This window comes from Petaurus breviceps, unplaced genomic scaffold, assembly GCF_028583685.1.
Source record: "Petaurus breviceps papuanus isolate PSGF00001 unplaced genomic scaffold, PetGlider_PUasm1.0 90510, whole genome shotgun sequence".
NCBI classification, from domain to species: domain Eukaryota; kingdom Metazoa; phylum Chordata; class Mammalia; order Diprotodontia; family Petauridae; genus Petaurus; species Petaurus breviceps.
The window spans coordinates 788,296-808,546 of NW_027187267.1; the positions used below are offsets into that span (position 1 = coordinate 788,296).

General features: G+C 40.9%; 1 protein-coding gene across 1 annotated transcript in view; it reads left to right on the forward strand.

Moving 5' to 3' along the window:
• Positions 1-19,621, forward strand: part of LOC138141997 (Fc receptor-like protein 4) — a 27,128-nt gene extending 7,507 nt beyond the window's left edge. The window contains 10 exon segments of the mRNA XM_069062919.1: positions 1,931-2,176; positions 4,573-4,827; positions 5,127-5,411; positions 6,475-6,762; positions 8,026-8,133; positions 15,336-15,363; positions 16,177-16,259; positions 16,990-17,058; positions 18,340-18,371; positions 18,457-19,621. Of these exon segments, the coding sequence (XP_068919020.1) occupies positions 1,931-2,176; positions 4,573-4,827; positions 5,127-5,411; positions 6,475-6,762; positions 8,026-8,133; positions 15,336-15,363; positions 16,177-16,259; positions 16,990-17,058; positions 18,340-18,371; positions 18,457-18,585 (1,523 nt within the window). The 3' untranslated portion in view covers positions 18,586-19,621.
• The last annotated feature ends 630 nt before the right edge of the window (positions 19,622-20,251 follow it).

The following is a 20,251-nucleotide window of genomic DNA, read 5'->3' on the forward strand; positions in this document are numbered from 1 at the left end:
GTGTGACCTTGAGACAGTCACTTTAATTCTCTGGGACCCCACTATGCTTTTGTTTTTTTAATTTCTAAAATGAAGGAATTGGACTAGATGATCCCTATCATCCTCTGACTGCAAATACAATGGATGTTTCCCCCTGCACCACTGTGCATTTAAAATAATGGAACCGGAACCAGGGGAACAATACACCTGAAGACTGTAATGGAAATTAAAAGAACACTACAAGACAATTGAACTATGGGCACTTGGGGCCTCTTGATTCACTTCAGAGAACAGGAGATAAAATGCCCTTGATTCTTCTCAGTAGAGAGGCGTGGGAATACAGGTGTAGGATATGGCATATGTTAGCAAGGGAGGGCACTGGAATGACTCGTTTTGTTTAGTTTGTTTAGCAATTTAACAATTTTTTATTTAACACAAATCATCAATAGAACTTATAACAACAAATAATACAAGGAGGACAACGACACAGAGACTTTTGAACCTAATGACCATTAGTCCCAAGGATATCTCTCTCTCTCTCTCTCTCTCTCTCTCTTTCAAGTGACTTAGAGTTCCAGATATAAAGGCTGCTCAGTAAGAAACCCTTCCAACCACCCCAATAAGTTTTGGTTCTAACACATTGGTTTCTCTTTGACTCTGTCTCTGTCTCCACCTCTGTCTGTCTTTCTCTGTCTCCCTGTTTCTGTTTCTCTCTGTCTCTCTGTTTCTCTCCTTCTTGCCATTCCTCAAGGTACTTTAGCATAGCTACCATGTACAACAGTTTTAGAGGTCAGACATGGAGAAGTCTCTAGTGTTGGATGGTCCTTCCAGTTCTGGATGGGGACAACACTTACAGAGTTCACTTCTCCCCTAGTTACCATTGCTGCCACCAATCAACTCTCTCTTTATGTCTTTGGGATCCAGAAATTACTATTTGCCATCTCCATATTTACCTTTAAGGCAGAAAGCCTTTGGTTTGGGGTGGGTAAAAGTTCTAATTGTTACGAATGTAAATTGTAAATGTTGCTACATATTATGCTGAATCAGCATTTTTCTGGGTCTTAGAGGACAAGTAGGGATTTTGATAAGCAGTTACTGAGAATAGGGGATGGCTTTAGTGACTATAAAGAGAGCATGCGCAAAAGACAGGAAGGAGGAGCGCCTGCAGAAGGAAGGAAAGTCAAGGGGACTAAAGACAATTTCATCTTCTAGCAATTTTAACCAGTGCTAGCCCTGGATTTATCAGGGGCCCTATCTGTACTTCCAAGTGAGAAAAGGGTTTATGGTGGGTTGAGAGCAGTCTGTGTTCCTTGTTCCCCTACTCTTTTTCTCTATCTCAACTGTTTAGGTAAATTTAATTCAAATTAACAAGAGTTTTATGGGCAGGCAGCTAGGTGGTGCAGTGGATAGAGGACCAAGCTTGGCATCGAGAAGATCTGAGTTGAAATCCAGCCTCAGGCATGTGCTAGCTGTGTGGTCCTGGGCAAGTCTCTTAACCCAAATTTGCCTCAGTTCCTTGTCTATAAAATGGGAACACACTGGAGAAATAAATGGAAAACCGTTCCAGTATCTTTGCCAAAAAAAAACCCCGTGGACAACGTCGTTGGGATCACATAGAGTTGGACATGACTGAACAAAAACAGCAACAACAGTATGTGTCAATCCCTGTACTAGGTGCTGGAGGCAGAAAGACAAAACAAAACTGAAAAAGCGTCCGCCTGAAAGGTGCTTCTAAACAACATGCACGTAGAAAATTAAACATAAAATGAGGGCAGAGTAAGTTTTTACTTACTGTGTGGATGTGTGTGTGATCAACAACAAACTTTCTGTAGGAGGTGGTAACTGAATTCAGGTCATGTGAAACAATCCCTTTTCTATCATTCGTATATTAATTTCTAATCTTGGGACTGCATATGTCTTTCATTTTTTTCTTTTTCTATCTTCTACTCAGATTTTTCACCAAAACCAGTGATTTACATCAGTCCTCCATGGACCACTTTCTTCAAAGGGGAAAAAGTGCATCTGACATGCAACGGATTACAGTTTTATGTACCAGGGAAAACAAAATGGTACCACAAGGGGAAAATACTCCAAGAAACCCCTGGAAACAACATAATAGTTAATAATACTGGGAGATATAGATGCAAGACCAACAATTCACCCCTTAGTGACTCTGTGGACTTTACCTTTTTTAGAGGTAGGAAAAGAGGTGAATTAGTTAAAACATTAACAATGGTTTATCTTTCTCTCCCTGAGAATCCCAGGATTTAGATTCTATAACTCAATTGTCTTCCAGGCCTAGTAGCCAAGGCTCTATTACTTCCAGTTCCAGCTTTCTCAATCTACTGCCTCAGATTTTCTCCTACTAGGGCCTGGAAATGTTATAAATGGGCCAATAGCCTGAGTGACTGTGAAGATCATGTCACTTAATAAAAAACAACCAACTAATTAATTAATTTTTCGTTTTCAACATTCACTTTGATAAGATTTTGAGTTCTAAAATTTCCCCCCTCCATCCCCTCTCCCCTCCCCAAGGTGGTATGTAATCTGATATTGGTTATACATATACAATCATATTAGACAGACTTCCACATTAGTCAAGTTGTAAAAAAAAAAAAAGAATCAGAACCAAAGGGGGAAAAACACAAGAAAGAAAAAAACCAAAAAAAAAAAAAGAAAGAAAATAGTGTGCTTCAATCTGCATTCAGACTCCATACTTCTTTCTCTGGATGTGGATAGCATTTTCCATCTTTAGTCTTGGAATTTTCTTAAATTGTGTCACCTTTGACAAGAGAAGTTGAGAAGAGAGGAGTGTTTGGGGGGAAGGATAACTAGTTCTATTTCGAACATGTTGTGCATGAACTGTATTTTTTCACCTGGGGGAAAATCAGGGTTTTAGTGAGGTCACAGGAGACAATATCACCAAACTTCTAGCCTTGCTCAGGAGAAGTGGCAACTCATTGGAGAATCTTGAGCGTATTTCTGTGGGATTTTGGGGAGGGGAGAGTAACAATAGATTACAGTGTAGTGTAAACATAACTTTTATATGCACTGGGAAATCAAAAAATTCGTGTGACTTGTTTTATTGCCATATTCACCTCATTGCAGGGGTCTGGAATCAATATCTCGGAAGTATAACAATAGTCTGTATATTACTAAATATCAGATATCACCAGATCATTTTCATCTGACCTCAATCAGAAAAGTTAGGGTCATGAGATATTAATGATGGTAATGATGTTGATGGTGACGTTGATGGCAGCTCCCATTTATATGATTCTAGAAGTTGGCCTCTAAGCCAGGAGAAATGAGATTCAAGTTTCCCCTTGGATAAATACTGGCTGTGTGACCATGGGCAAATCACTTAACTTTTCTGTGCTTAAGCAACTCTTTAAGATGATAATTTTATTTATTTATTTATTTTTAAGCAATTGGGGTTAAGTAACTTGCTCAAGGTTACACGGCCAGCTATTTTTGTGTGGGTGCCAAGTATCTGAGGCTGGAACTGATCCCAGATCTCCTCACGCTGGGCCAGCACTCTTACTCACTGCGCCACCTGGCTACCCCTTAAGATGATAACTTTAGACAAAGTGCTCACCCTTGGTAGAGGGAATTTCCTCACCAGGAATTCTTATACTGATGAAAATCAGAAGTATAATCCCTATCTCTAACCTTAAAAATGTATTGTCTCAGTCAATTTTCACATAAACACAGTGGAATGGGTGTTATCATCTTTATTTTTGCAGATAAGGAAACTGAGGCCCAGAGAAATTAAATGAATTTCCCAGAGTCATATGATTAGTTTCTAAAGCAGAATTTGAATCAAGTTCTTCCTAACTCCAAGTTCAGTGATACATCCACTAGGCCACTTTGATTCCAAGTATAGTGATTTTTCTCCTTCCCCACAAATCCAGAATTTTGAGTCTGTTCTCCAAAGGCTCAACAGATAGATTGACAAGCAGTATTTGGGAGAAGTTCACTTTGGAGAGAGGGGAATTTGGATCAGGGGATTGTCTAATGTTAAACAGAGGGCACAGGAAAGTCCTGAATATCTTTTTTTTTTTTTTTTAAGCAATCGGGGTTAAGTAACTTGCTCAAGGTTACACGGCCAGTTATTTCTGGGTGTGGTGCTGAGTATCTGAGCCCGGATTTGATCCAGGTCATCCCGACACTGGAGCCGGTGCTCTTACTCGCTGAGCCACCTGGCCGTCCCTAAGTAATTGGGGTTAAGTAACTTGCTCAAGGTTACATGGCCAGGTGTTTCTGGGTGGGTGCTAAGTGTCTGAGCCCAGGATTCGATCTCCAGGTCTTCTCAACACTGGAGCCGGTGCTCTTACTCGCTGTGCTACCTGGCCGCCCCAAGTCCTGAATATCTTAATGAAGCTTTATGCTAAGGGCTCCCTGGTCCTCCTTCCTTCCTTCAGCATTCCACACAGTAGGCACTTGATAATGGTCTATTGACTGTGTAGAGAAGCTCATCCCCACATAGGTTCTGTAGGATGGCCTTTGCTACAGATGAATGAATATATTAAACCTCAAAAGGTTTGGAGATTATATGGTTAAGTAACTAATGAATATGGGTGTGTCTTACAGTTTTTTTGATCCTGCGGATTCCATACCTTGTATTTGAAGGAGATAGTGTGATTCTTCGGTGCCAGGAAAAATATAACAATACTTTGACCCATGTGACATACTACAAGAATAGAAAACCCTTCTCTGCTTTTAATCAAAGTTCAGATGTCTTTATCCCACAAGCAAATTTAAGTAACAGAGGTCTATATCACTGTACTGCATTCAAACATACGTCATGGAAGATTGTATCAAGTCAAGTGTATCTCCACATCCATGGTATGACTGCCATTCCTATGGGGAAGAGGATAAGGACAGTCAGTGGCAGGGTCATTGATTAGATAGAGTGGGATGGACATGACAGAGGGACATCTTATGGACTCACCATTGATGGAAACTCAGAGTGGGTAGGTAATGATCCTTCTCTAAGGAGCTGGGAAAGCAAGAGTTAAAGCAATGAGGGGAAGAGAAATGGGTTTGTGGAGGGCACTGTGTATGGGTGTGTCTCTTTGTCTTGCTAGGCATCTGGAGATGTTGAAAAACCGAGGCTCACTTCTTTGTTGGACTCTTCTCTCTAGAGTTGTTTTCCCATCCAGTGCTGAAAACAACAGACTTTCAGCCCACAGAGGGAAGTCTGGTGACTCTGAGGTGTGAGATCTGGATCCCTCCAGAGAAGTCAAGCATCCAACTTCTCTTCTCCTTCTTCAGAGATCCTGGAATCATCCTATTAGGCCAAGCCAAAGTCCAAGAGCTCCAGATCTCAAAATTCTGGAGGGAGGACTCAGGATCTTACTGGTGTGAGGTAGAAACTGTGTCTCCTAGGGTCTGCAAACAGAGTCGTCCAGTAACAATGAGTGTAAGGAGTAAGTATGAGGGAGAGAGTTCTAATAGGTCTGGAATTAAGAAGAGGGAGGCTGGGTAAACGGCACCATTTTTGGCATTAAGTTCTATTCTGTGTGACTTTTCCCGTCCTTAGTAAAGGAATTACTTACTAGTATAATCAGTACTTACTATCTTACTAGTGAGATGGGGCTCCTTTGCTTAAGCAGAGCATCAGGAATGGGTTAAGAACTGCAAGAATCCAAAACAAGAGATTGCTTCCACCTCCAGGTCCTTACTGTTTACAATGTCTCATAGACAAATTCTTCCCCCAGCATCTCTCTCTCTCTCTCTCTCTCTCAATGGGGAGAGATGTATTGTAAACTGAAATTGCTCAGATAAGCAAAATTCCAGGATGGTAGGACAATGGAGTAGGACCTTTAGGAAAGGGGCATCCATTATGAGAATAAACAATCTGAGCAACTACCATATGTAACACACCATGATAGGCACTGGGGATACAATGAAGAATAGAGAATTCCTCTTTATGTAAATTCCTTTCCCTCAAGGTGTCTACAATCTAGTTGGGGAGTTATAACAAGAGAAAAAAGGGAGTGTATACTAAGGGCCAAGACAGTATGGAAATAAGTGGGTTCAGTATTCAACAAGTATTTATTAAATGTCTCTCCCTATCAAGATATCACTGGGAGATGGAGCAAGAAGTGGGCTGGAGAAGCTTGACTCGATCTATGGCCAATCTCTATCCTTCAAAAACAGAAGAGGCAGATCTGTTAAGGGAACTAACCTCTCATAGGGAGGTCCAACTCTATTTAATCTTAGATAATTGATGCTATTGGTATGGGGTTAGAAAGTTAGCTAAGATTAGAAAATTCATAAGATTTCAGTTAGGAGGAGTGAGGGTACTGTTTCCTCCCCAGGAGTGGTTTTGGAATTATTCTCTATCCCTCAACATTTGATGCTGAAACATTTCCTATTTCCTCTGCCCTGACCATGTCAGCATCTTGCTTGCTTCAGCCTCTTCCCTACCACCCCCACCCCAACTTCCCCATAGTAGAGGACCTTACAAGTTATTATGTGCTCATCTAGGAATCCCCATCTCTGGAATCTACATGGAGGTGCAACCTCGTGGAGGTCATGTGATAGAAGGGCAGAAGATGGTTCTTCTTTGCTCAGTAGTTGAAGGCTCAGGGGCCATCACATTCTCCTGGCACAGAGAAGGCACAGAAGCCCCTCTGGGGAAGAAGACCCTGCGTTCATTGGTAGCAGAGTTTGCATTTTCTGCTGTGAGGGAGAGTGATGCTGGGAAATACTACTGCACAGCTGACAACAACAGTAGCCTTATTTCCAGCCATTCTTTGAACATCACTGTGAGAAGTGAGTTTACCTCCATTCCTCTCCTCTCTTTTCTTCTTCCCTCTCTTTCCTCCTCCCTCCCTCCTTCTTCATTCCTTCCTTCCTTCTTCCCTCCATCCCTTCCTTCCTTCCTGGTGGCCCCTCATTCCCAGGGACTCATCATATTAGTATGGACACCTGCTCAGTTTAATTCACTGGACAGCTCAGAAATCCTGAGCTCCAATGATCTACTGGCTTCCACGGTAGCAGAGATTGTAAGTTCATGCCATTACACTTGACCTTCAGTCATTTTTTCTTAAATGGAGATGAAGGAGTCCTAGAAGATGTGTTGGTATTTAGATGATCTATGCCTTTACTAGACCTATAAAGATTCCTTAGGATACAAGCTATGCAGTTGGTAATTACAGATACAGAAAATAAATGCAAAAAATCCAGCTTTGGGGAGAAAAAGTTTGCTTAGCAGGCCCTCGGTCAAGCCCATTCTTGGTCCAGATCCTTTCTTGACTCCTCAAAAGTTTCCATTTTATTCTAGTTCCTCCCTGCTTCTACTCCCAGACCAAGCTGGGTTCCCACCGAGCTCACCTGGCCATCTTTTGGTTTTTCTAGGTCCCCACTCTTTCAGTCCAGATCAAATGGTTCCTCCAATTTTCAGAATTTCTTTGTTCCCAAGGATAAGCCAAAAATGAAGAGATTCCAACAAAAGTGATACAGATTGAATAATTTTTCCAACACAGAAACCTAGCATCTTAAGGACTAGGCAATGGGAAGACAGAAGCAGGAAGCATTGAGAGTGTCACATACATCAGGCATAGAGAGAGCATTGAGGTAGCCTAGAATGAAGACTTGGTGTTCACTAAAAGCAGATTTTGAACTTTTTGATGTGAAGAAGGGTGATGGCAGCAAAATGACCTGATATTCTTCTTTTCTCCAACAGTCCTCTGACCCCCTGGATTGCCTGAGTTACCCTTAGAATTTTGATTGGATGAAATCCCCAAGCTGACATTTTATCTTCTGTAGACGCATTGAAGGCATCTTTGGGACACTTCCAAAGGCAGTCAGGACAAACGGAGATAACAAGGAACTCATCCCCTCCCCAATTTCTTCTGCTAGGTCTATTTGACACTTAAGAAGCCCCAGAGGCCATCATATGCTCTGCCTCTTAGACTTGCTGTTCCACTTTTTATGCCACAGGGTCTCAGTCCAGATGAGGCAGTAGGTTTTTTTGCCCCAGGAGATTCCAGGTCCTGGGTTTCTCTTCTCTAAGACTCTCCTCTATCCCTGCAGAGAATGGAAGGGGCCCACTTGTAGCAGGAATCACCACGGCTCTGGTCAGTGCTCTTGGTCTTATTGCTGTTGCTCTTCTGGTTTACCTCAAGCACCAAAGGAAATCAGGTTTGTCACCTTCTGTTATTTTTCCTTTGTCACAGCTGGAGACAGTGTGGTATATACTGGACTAGAAGTTAGTAGCCCTGGGTTTGCCCAGCTCTGACACTCACAAGTTCCCTATACCAGTGAAAACATCAGATGAATATTTAGCCTAGAGATGAAGGAAGTGAGGTGCAGAGAGGTATCCCGACTCCAAATCCTTCATCCTTTATACTATACCATGCCTACTCCCCACAATGTAGTCCCTGATCCTAACACACTTCCCATCTAACAATTATCACCTCTGGAGGCTGTTGGTGGCACAGGGGTTAGACTGCTGGTCCTGGAGTCAGGAAGACCTGAGCTCGAAACCAGCTTCCGACACTTAAGTGTGAGCCTAGGGTAACATTTGTAAAGTGCTTAGCATGGTACCTGACCCAAAGTAGATTCCATGTAAATGCTCCTTCCTTTCCTTTAGAAGAAAGGGCTAAGTACAAAAGGAGATAACCTGCGCAAGGCACTATGGGTAATGTCAGGAGGGAGGGATCCTTGTTAGCTTGAAGAGGGAAGGAGGAGTCATGGGACAGACTTCATGGACAGGACAGCAGAAGGAGACCTTTCAATAGGTTGAGATGGGTGAGGAACTCATTCTGGCATGTGCAACAGGCTGGGCAAAGACCCAGAGGTGGGAGATGGATAAACAAGTACTGGGGATAGGGAGTGGTTTGGTTTGAATGTAGGACACATGAAGGGAACTATGTGATGGAAACCTAGAAAAGCAGGCTGGAGCCTGATTATATGGGGCCTTTCATGTCAAGATATGACGATTATGCTATATTGGGTAGGTAATGGGAAGCCACTGAAGACCAGAGAGGACAATCTATGGAGAAAGGATGAAAACCTCAAGGAGGGTAGCCTGAGTTTCAGTTTTGAGATCCCCCTCCATGTGAGGTGTTTCCTTAGAGGATGGGAAGATTTAGTTTGGGGGCGTTTTTGCCTCTGAGCAGAGGGGAAGGAAAGGAGAAGAAGCATTTATCTAGTAACTACTACATACCAGGCACTGTGCTAAGTGCTTTACAAATATTATCTAATTTGATCCTCACAAGAACTCTGAAAAGTTGGTGTGGTTATTGTCCCCATTTTATAGCTGAGGAACTAAGGCAAGCAGTTAAGTGACTTGCCTAGAGTTACACATCTAGTAAATGTTTGAGGTCTGATTTGAACTCAGGTCTTTTTGACACTAGACCAGGCGCTCTATCTACTGTGTTCTTAGCTGCTTCTTAGTACCTCAAGGTTTTTGTGGTTCCTTTTTGAAGGCCTCACCCACATTTCCCCTAATTACTAACCAAACTGAGCTTGAACCTTCCCCTTCTTGTAATTTGATAATTTAAAAGAATATTAGAACTGCAAGGTATCTGGTCCAATACCCCTACTTGATGTGACAAATGAGGAAACTGAAACCCAGAAAAGTTGTTTGCCCAAGATCATAGTCAGTACTGAAGTTGGGTCTTCTGACTCAAAGTCCAGCTAGCACTGCTTTTGCTACTCTTTGCCAGGAAAAAAATCTCCATATAGACTTCAAGATTACAACCCAAATAATATAGTTTTCTAGGGAGAAATTTTAATAAATTTTAAATGCAAATTATGAAAAATACTAATTTAACTAGGGCATTACTTGTTGTCTTTGAATACAGATAATAGAATAAAGAATCAATTTCAGCAGCCAGTGGTCAGTTAACCAGCAAGAGTTTTCTTAAAGGAAAGGGCAGTAATACTGGTTACTCTGAGCCTCAGCTAAGGAGACATTTTCAAAGGTGTGGAAGATGCCTTGATCACTGGGGAGTATGGTGACCTCTGCCTCAGGGCATGATAGGATATTTTTGCATCTTAAAAGAAAGTACTAAAATTACTAAGTCATTTCTGTGGGAACTTCTGCTTTCTCTTCAGGGTTAATTTCACTTCCTCAATACGAGTATATTTTTCCAAGCATTTCTGAGAAATGAGGGTCTTCTCTGGGAACTAAAATCAAATGAGAAATATAGACAATTTAGTGGACTTTTGTGGGGAAGGAGGAAATTGTAAATTGTGGGACAAGTTATGATAACGTAATTGAGAAGATCTCTCCTTGGTCATCTGCTGTTGACATTTTATGCCTCAATGAAGGCGTAGACAGAATGCTTGTCAAATTGCAGATGACAAGCAGCCTGCTTTTCTAGGTTTCTATCACATAGTTTCCTTCATGTATCCTACATTCAAACCAAACCACTCCCTATCCTCCCAAAGATGGGAGGAGGTACCTAACATGTTGAATGATAGACTCATGACAGGTTATATGATGGACCAGGTCTAATTAGGTGGGATTTAATGGTGGTAAATGTAAAACCCTTCATTTGTGATCAAGTAATCAACTTTACAAATGCAGGATGGAGTAGGCATAGCTAGGGCTGAAAGAGATTTGGGTTTTTAAGCAGACTACAATCTCAAAATGAGCCCAAAGTAAGTCCAGACATCCATTAGATTAGATGCTTTCTGCTAGCCCTTCTGACTTTGAGATTTTGTGATGACCTCCAATGACAGGGAACTCACTACTTTTCAAGGCAACTCATTTCCTCTTTTTACACCTCTCTAACTGACAAGAAGTTTTTCCTTAATGTTGAATAAAAACCATCTGCAGTATGATTTCTGCTCATTGATTTTGGTTCTAAACTCTAAAACCAATGGAAAATTGGTCAATAAAAACTACATGAAAATCTTTCAGAAGATATTCATGTCTCTCTCCCTGCCACTCCTCAGTAAGGCTCCTCAGTTTCCCATTCTTTGTCCCTTCCTTTTTCTTCCTGAGCCCAGCCTGGGAAGACCTAGCTTATGGTGTGTGAGCCTTACCATTGCCATACATTTTTTTGTAACTCCAATTGAGTGGGAACTGTATTGGATTCCAGTGGATTCTTGAGGGCTTTGGATGAAAGTGTGCTATGGAACACAGAAATACATGTTCTTTTGGGGGACAATGACAGAAATGAATGCGAGTTATGTGGTCGGGGAAAGAACCCTAGAAGAAAGGAGAATTGTAGTGACAGGGGGATTTAGGGAGCCAGTAGCCAAGAGGGCACAGAGAATTCTGGGTGATCTATGGAGTAATAACACCAAGCAGATTTTTTTGTCTTCAAGTTTCCCACCTAGTGGTAGAACTAGCTCAAGGGGAGACTGCTTGTTAGAGTAAATCAGGAAAGCTTAAGCCAGGAAAATATGGCCTTGGACACATATTGGCTGTGTGACCTATTGTAACCCACTTAACCTTTCAGTGCTTTAGGGTCAGGGGAGTCAAACTCTGGGAAGCCCACAAAACTCTCCAAGAGCAGGTCCAATCAGATTAAAATGTAATTGGGAAATGTTTAACAAAATAAAAATATCATACAATAGATAATGTTAATTTGTGATTTTCTAAGTTAATATGTGGTTAGCAGGGATCCATTTATATTTGAGTTTGATACCACTGAGTTTAGATAGCTCTCCAAAACTATAAGATGACCCTATACCAGTGAAATCACAGGGTCCAGTCCCTATGCCTAGAAATTTGCAAATAGTGAAATTGAAATCTTGTCACTTTCAAGTCTATGCACATACACTGAGTGCCTGCTTTGTATAGATGGGTAGTATGATGCGAATAACTGGCATCTGAGGACAAGGATTTAAGTTTGAGTTTAGGTTCTACCATTTACTTGTCTGTTATTTACTAACTTTGCAATCTTGGGTAAATCATGTAGCCTCATTAAAACCTAACTTTTTTTTAATCAATAAAACAGGGATACTCACTTTTGCTTTATCTAGCTCTCAGTATTGTAGTGAAGATCATATAATATGTGAGAAATACTTTTAAAGCTAGGGTCACAACGTTACTTAACACCTGCTTTGACTATTTCAGTAGAATCCAAAGGGTCTCCCCACCTATATTTTCTCCTCAATATCTTCCATCCTTCATATCACTTCATATCACATATCCAATAATTTTTTATACACATAAACCTAGCTAGAAGTAGTGATGTATATCTGTGGTTCTTGCTGCTAGGGAAGGTAAGGGTGGAAGTGTATTACTTGAGTTCAGGAATTCTGAGCTACAGGAGGGCTAACACCCAATTGGGTGCCACATTAAGTCTGGCACCAAAATGGTGAGCTCCCAGAAACAGAGGCTGCTTAAGGAGAAGCAAACTAGTCCAAGTCAGAAAAAAAATAAGTAAATTGAAAATTAAAGCTATCAATATCACCTATCAATAGTGGGTCTGTGAATGGGTGTTTGTGCTTCTTGCTTGGGTAAGATAGGGAAACTCAGTCTCAAAAAAAAAATCATATGTGGGGCGGCTAGGTGGCGCAGTAAGTAAAGCGCTGGCCTGGAGTTAGGAGGACCTGAATTCGGGTCCAGCCTCAGACAAAAACACTAGCTGTGTAACCTTGGGCAAGTTGCTTAACCCCAATTGCCCTCCAAAAGGCAAAAGAAATAAAATCATATATATATATATATATATATATATATATATATATATATATACACACACATACACACACTCTCAAACTTTCAGCTTGAAATCTTTCAATGGTTCTGATGGGGGGGACGGGATCCCAATAGGTTCAGCAGGAACCGTGATCTCATCCAAGACCAGGAAACCTGCAAGGGCGTCTGGAAAGAATTCAGCTCAGCCTTGCTTGGAGTTAGAGTTGAGAAAGTTTATTATTACGCCATTACAGCGGGCAAGAGTCCTTTAGGGGACCTGTGAGTGAGAGGAGTACATGCTTTTACCTTTGAAGGGTAGAGCTGCCATAGTCAGGGCTGACCTGATGGGAGGGGCCTCAATGCATAGACAAAGGTCAGAGCTGACCAAGAGGAGCATGTGAATAGATAGTTTAGATAAGATTTGGGCCAGGTCATTAAGGATAAAAAAGGCAAGGATAAAGGAGGGTGTGGGCCAGGCCTGGGAAGAAATCAAGAGATTCAGTAAGAACAAAAGGGGTCGAAGGGCGTTGCCTAGGTGGAGTGTGGGATAGGGAGAAGGGGCAGATCTCAAGGGTGGGAAAGGACAAATTACAACTTCACGGACTGGTTTTACAAGTTGGTTTGACCTAGACCCCAGGTACCCCATCAGTTCCTTATTAGACAAAATTCAAATGTTTTTTGACTGACATTCCAGATCATCTTAAATCTGATTCCATTCTAACTTTGTATCCATCACTAGAATTGTGAAATGAAAAATTCTTCTGGGGTTAAGAGGGGCAGTATCTAAATCAGGATATAAGCAAATATAAACTAAAAGGTTATGAAATGTTGGTGGTAGGATTTATTCAGGGCACCAAAATCCAAGGGACTGAGATAAAAGTTAGAAACCAGTAGGAGAAGTAGAGATTCAGGAGAAGAAGGTTGGCCAATGTTATCTCTGAATGTGGGGAGCTGACAAGTGATATCTGATCTGTCTCCTCAAAACTGTGTGATTTCATGGCATCTGTGTGATTTCCTTGCCTCCAATGGTTTCTGATATGATGGCATTATTAGAGGCAGGGTCCTCAATATTACCTCTTGACTTAGCTGGAAGAAGAAAGCCCACAGACTTGGGCATTATTCCCTCCTGTCCCTTGGACACTGATTCCCTCCATGAATTCTACACTGTCAAACTGGATTGCTTACCATTTCAAACCACTCCTTATGCCTTCTTGTCCCTGTACTTTTGTTCATGCTACTATTTATGCTTGGGATACCTTCTTTCACAGCTGCTGAATTCTTCCTCATCCTTCAAAACCTATCTCAAATGGTACCTCCTCCACAAGTGTTCTCATATTCCCCCACTCAGTAATGAGTTTTCATTCTTTGGGTCTGACATAGTACTATGTGCACCTTTCTCATGTAATCCAGTATGGATTATTTTGTATTATGGATTTGTCCCATATCCACCAATAGACTACAAACTCCATGAGGGCAGGAACAGTGACTTATCTAAACTTGGCATCTCCCTTAGGGCAGGTCCCTGCATATTGTAGGTCCTTCATAAATATCTAGATTGTTTGCACAGGTAGCAACCAGTCTTTGACCATTGGGAGCTTAAAGTCTTGTTGAGGAGAAAAGATCCAGGCTTATGAAACAATTAGAGGACAATATGCTAATTTATAGTTATTTCTTTTAGCTTGTCATCTTCTCAGGGTCCAATGAAGTGACAAAGCCGAACATGTCCAGATGATTACAAGTGCCTGAGCCTTCCCATCATATCTTACACACACATAAACATGCACACACAAATATGGATATACAGACACATATATATATATACACATACACATATTGGCATTTTAGCACCCAGCACAGCCTTGACAAAATATATCTTGAGGAACCAGTCTAAAACTCACCCTTACATCAGCTTTTTATAAATTCAGTTGGTTTGACTCAGGTGAATAGAATGAGAGAGGTAGTATACATATGTGTGTATATGTGTATGTGTGTGGGTATATACCTTTATATCTTTGTATATCTGTATTTATATATATATAACTTTGTATACTTTAAAGTGCTATGTAAAAGCAAGCTATTATTATGACTAGAAGCTAATTGTAGAAGTTGAATAAGAATGGGCCTGGAGTCAGGAAGACCTGAATTCAAATCCAGCCTCAGACACTTAGCTGTGTAATCCTGGGCAAGTCACTTAACCCCTGTCTACCTCAGTTTCTTCACTGGTAAACTGGGAATAATAACAGGACCTACCTCCCAGGGTTGTTGTCTGGATTAAATGAGATAACATTTGTAGAGTAATTTGCAAACCTTAAAGTCTTGTATAAATGCTAGCTAGTATTAAACTTCAAGATACAAGGTTCAGTGTTATGGAAGGAGCGTACCATCTGGTGGTTTACTATTTTAATAAATGAAATTATATACATGTATATATACATATTCTGTGTATAATATATAATGTAATATAAATGTGTGTATATATAATATACATATTATACAAAGCAATACTATTTATAAAGCGCCTGGAACATCATAGACACTTGGTAAATGTTTGTCTGTCCCCCACCCCAACTAATTATTCTTGCTTACCTAGGTGCTAAACTCAGTTGTTTCTAAAGGAATTTCAACTTTATTCAGTGCCCCCTAAATTTTGGTGCCTTGAGGAAAAGCCCCAGTTGCCCTGAAGTATTTGCAAATCTGCCAGAGAGACACATTTATTGACACATTCTCCTACTTTGCATTTCAGGGGAAAATTCCTCAACAGACCTGACCAGGTGAGGCCTCTGCCTTTTTCTGCAGTGTTGTTTTTTTTTTTTTTAAGGTGTCCACTCCACAATGCAGAAATATGGAATTTAGTCTAGTGACTGCTGTTTATCTCAGTGATTGGACATGTCTTGTTCCTGTTTAACACTTCTCTGGACATGTAAAACCCATTACCTGGATATCATCTTTCTCCCACCTCCTCCCACTCCCACTCATTCCCTGGGGCACATATTTTCTGTGCTCTGCTTGAGCCTGGTGCTAATATAGTATTTATTTCTTCGACTCACTGGCTTAGGCAACACTTATTATCTATATGTTTATATTGAACACATTTATCTATATATCTTTTGCCTGTGTCAGTGACGTAGACTACATGCTATAATCCCACTGGACTTTTCACCACTCATAACATGATCTGTATTTATCTAACTCACTCTAAGCATGGCATAGTCCAGGATCAAGCCCAGGCATATGTTGATTTAATGTCTTTTGAGAATAATGTCTTCTACTTTAGCTCCCCTCTCAGGGTAACCAGGGGCCGCAGTGTGACTAAGTGAACCTGTCTGGACCCTGGCCCCAAGCTGCCTGTCCTACTCCAACTAGTTCTACCATGAAGTGGGAATCTGAAGGAGAAAAAAGTCTGCTTGGTATTGTCACCCCATAAATCACCCAGGATTCTCTGTGCCCTCTTGGCTGCTGGTTTCCCTAAAGCCCTGTGTCACTACAATTCTCTTTTCTCTCAGGGCATTTTTCCCCTGACCACAACATTCAAGTTTAGTTCTGTCATTGTCTCCCAAAATAGCATGTCTTTCTGTGTCTCACAGGAGCCCTCCCATCCAAATGTCCCAAGAAACTGTGGAATCAAATGCGCCTACTCTGTTGGAGCTGCAAGAAATATATAGGGATGGTAAGGCTTATGCAATCAGCAAGGTCTTCCAAAGGCAGACTTAGAGAGCAAAAAAAGGGAAGAAGGAAAGGGAAACTGAGGAAACTTGTTGAGGAGTGGAGGGGGGGGGAGGATAAATCTTTCACATAGTATTGACCAATTGTACACTGGTCTCAGATGTAGAACCAGGAATAATGGGCAGAAATCATACTGTGGATGGTTTTTATTCAATATAAAGGAAAACTTTCTGCTAGAGAGGTATAAAGAAAATAAAATGCATTGCCTTGAAAGGTAGTGAGATCCCCATAATTGGAGGTCATCACAAAATCTCAGAATTGAAAGAGATATTAGAAGGCATCTAATCTAATACATATCTGAATTAGAAATCTCTCTATAACATACTCAATAAATGATCATCAGATTTTATTTGCAGAACTCTAATGAGGTGGAATCCATTACCCTATTATTTCCTGAGGCAGGCCATTCTGTGTTTGAACAGGAAGGAAAGTCTAAGACTTCTTTCCCCATTATATTTCCTCTTATTAGATCTGGCCCAATGTTCTAGCATTGTTTGGTATACTTCATTCAGGTAAAGGGTGGGACAAGAAGACATCTCTGATGTCCAACCCTAAGAGTCTATGAATGTGAGGTAAGTCCTATAAGGACTTCTAACCACCTCAAGGTTGAAATCATGAGGGAATTGGCTGGAAAAAGTCAATAGCTGCCTAGACAACCTCATCTTCTATTCTAGAGATTCCTGTTGCTGGAGATGTGGTCTATTCAGAGGTCTGGAATACACAGCAAGGAAAAGAAGGTGCAGGTGAGAAACTGGGAGTTAACTATGACTGAAGAATATTTTTGTTGGAGCTTAGAGTACAGGCTTGTATCAGTAGATATTGACATCCTTCAGCTGATTCTCAGGGTGATAGATGTGACTGGTGTGCCCATGTGAGAGAACTGTCCTCTGGTCTGCTGGGAGAGAGGCTACCTACCTACCTCCCTGTATAACCTCTGTGTGTCTCAGCTTCTTTGCTGCCTCATCTCTGCCCTTGTACCCGCCCTGCCTCCTTGGCATCCCACCCCTCCATCCCTAGCTATGTGTGGTAGCACAGATTGGGAATCTGTCACTTGATACACATAACATTTCCCCTCCCTGTCCTACATGAACTTAGCTAACAGCAGAGTAGCCACAGAGCTGTTTTCCTAGGCTACTAAAGTCCATCATTCCCTCATGGCCTGACCAACAGAAGTTGGACAAACAAAACAATGTACTCATCTCTTTTGTGCTGGGGGACTGGCTGCATGCTATATACTTTAACATTCATTTTAAAAAATATTGAACTCCAAATTGTCTCCCTCCTTCCAGTCCCTCCCCCAACTATTGAGAAAGCAATATAATATCAATTATACATGTGAAGTCTTGCAAAACATATTTCCTATTAGCCATACTGACTACATTATAGACACTCTTTGCCTTTGACCTTTTGTGAGGAGCTCGCTCCAAGTCGCTTTGGTAGAAAATTAGGGAGATAGATTTCTCCATCTTTGTTACCATCTTCCTGGAAAACTGTTGTGGAACTTGGCAGTTGATCTGATCCCTTGTTTGGCCTCTAGTTTTTAGGATTGAAGGGAATCAAACTTCTCCCCTTCTTCTCACTGTAGTCCCTTTCCATACAATAAAGCTAACGAACAAACTAAGAACTACAAAGTGACATAGGTTTGCATCAGGGTTTGGGTTTCAGATCATGGGTGAGTTTTTTTCTTTTTTACAATTAATGGAAAACACTGATAGGCAGCAATGAAAAGTGGTGCTGGTTAGAGAATTCTCATGATCATATAAACGAGATGCTAAAATGTGAAGGCAAGAATCAGGGACTCGAAGAAGAAAAAACTTTTGTTAGTTGGATATCGGGAGATTTTCTGTCTATGGAGTCTTGGCAAGGACTTAGCAAAAGGGTGGATAAAACAGAAAGCTGAGGCTGTTGGAACAGGAAGGGTCCAGTGTATCTTGGAGTGCTCTTGGAGGATAGAATGTCAGCTCTAAGATAGAACACCATTATCCTTCACTTAACTCCCCTCTTCCCTCTTCTCTCCCCCCCAGAAGATGCCTCAGGGAAGCCTCCAGATGACAAGGTGAGGCATATTCCCAGGTTTCCCAATGCCATCATTACCTTTCTCTCCCTTCTCTAGGGCTTTACATTTGTATTTTGTTTCCCAGGACAACTCAGTCATCTACTCTGTACTGAAGAAGGAAGAAGCCCAAGGAGATTAGACTGGGAATTCCCAGACTATGAATGAGAGCAATGGAGGTACTACAGACGGCTTTAAAAATGTCCTGTTCTCCTGACCCATCCATGAGCCATGGGTCCACACTTGACACATTCTTTAAGGATCTTCTAGGTCTCTACTTTACTTGTCCTTTCAGGATTCCTCTTTCATTGATTCCATGGGGAAGCTGGCACAGCTATGGGAAAATGGAGGCAGGAGATCCAGGACTCCAGAGAGAACCTGTGACTTTTGAAATATCATGCTTTTATGACCTGTGTCTGCCTCCTTGTGTTCCTGAAGGGTTGAAAGACAATGAGGCAGAAGTCCCTCACTGGGGAAACTGATATAAAGGCAAACACACACACACACATATATGTATACACATATACACACTCATATATTTATATAAGTGTGTATATGTGTATACTGGAGAGGAAAATAGCAAAATCATTCCAGTATCTTTGCCAAGAAAACTCCAAATGGTATCACAGAGAGTTGGACATGACTGAAGTGAACGAACAAGAAAAAAATGTGTGTACACATATAATAATAAGCACACATATAATCATACTCACATATACTATATAGACATATAATAATAATAAGCACATAATAAATGCCATAGGATGGTATAGAGCCTAGATCTAAGATTTTGTGGAATAGGGAATTCCCAGATGAGGAAATTCCTTCTACCAATTCAAATCAACTTTATCTGCATATATATGCAGATCTATATTTATATCTATAGATAGATATATAAATCACTTTCAGATTTTTCTCTTCAGCACATTGGTACTGTTCTGGCTAACTTTTTGATGTATGAATTTTTACCTGTAAAGTAGAGACCGAGCCTATATCATTGTCATTGTCATAATTATTACTGCCATTGTATCATGATTACTTATTGCATACTGAAACTGAAAGTGTAACCTCTCTCCCTCCACTTTTTGAGTCTCCTTTTTAAGCAGAAGAAATATTTGTGTTAAATATGGTTTAGTATAATCCTTTTAAAAATATTTTTTATTGTTTATCATAATCTTTTGTTTTTGCTTGTATGTTGAACTGATAGTTTTCTTTGAAGTACAGATGCTTGTAACCCCATAAAATTTGTTTTCCAAAAGTGTAACTGGTGTTTTGTTCATTTCTCGAGATTTATGTAAAAGTTTCTGCCTTACCCCCACTCTAAAGCTAACAGTAGCTCTTGTCAAGGTTGTTCTCAGGTAATTCATTTGTGCTGGAGCAGAGCAGACTGACAATCCTGAGATGATTATTACCTCCCAAAGTCAAAGATGATTCTGTAGGTAAGTAATGGGAAGCAGGCTCTAGGTTTTCTGACTAGAAAGCAAGGGCCTGCATCTGAGGCCACCGAGGATCTTGAATGTGTGTTAAGACTGCATTGCCCCAAAGACCAATTAGAAGTGTGGGGAAAAAAGACTATCCTTGAATCCGTAAGTGCCCTGGGCAATTAACTCTTCACAAACAATGTCCTTAGCTCACACTTAAACATCATGGCCAATTAGCATTTGCAGATTTTTTTAGAAAAGTTGATCAAATTCCTTGCAAATGAAAAGCCAGCAACTTCAGAAATGGAATATTTTCTCTACATCAGCAAGAGCAATACAGCCTCAAGTTCCATTGTTGCCAAAGACCCTTTGACCCTCCCACAGATGCTGTTGCATATATTTGGTCTTGAGAAATTTGGTGGAGGAATGGAAACTTTACAGACTCAAAAGGACTGTGCCACT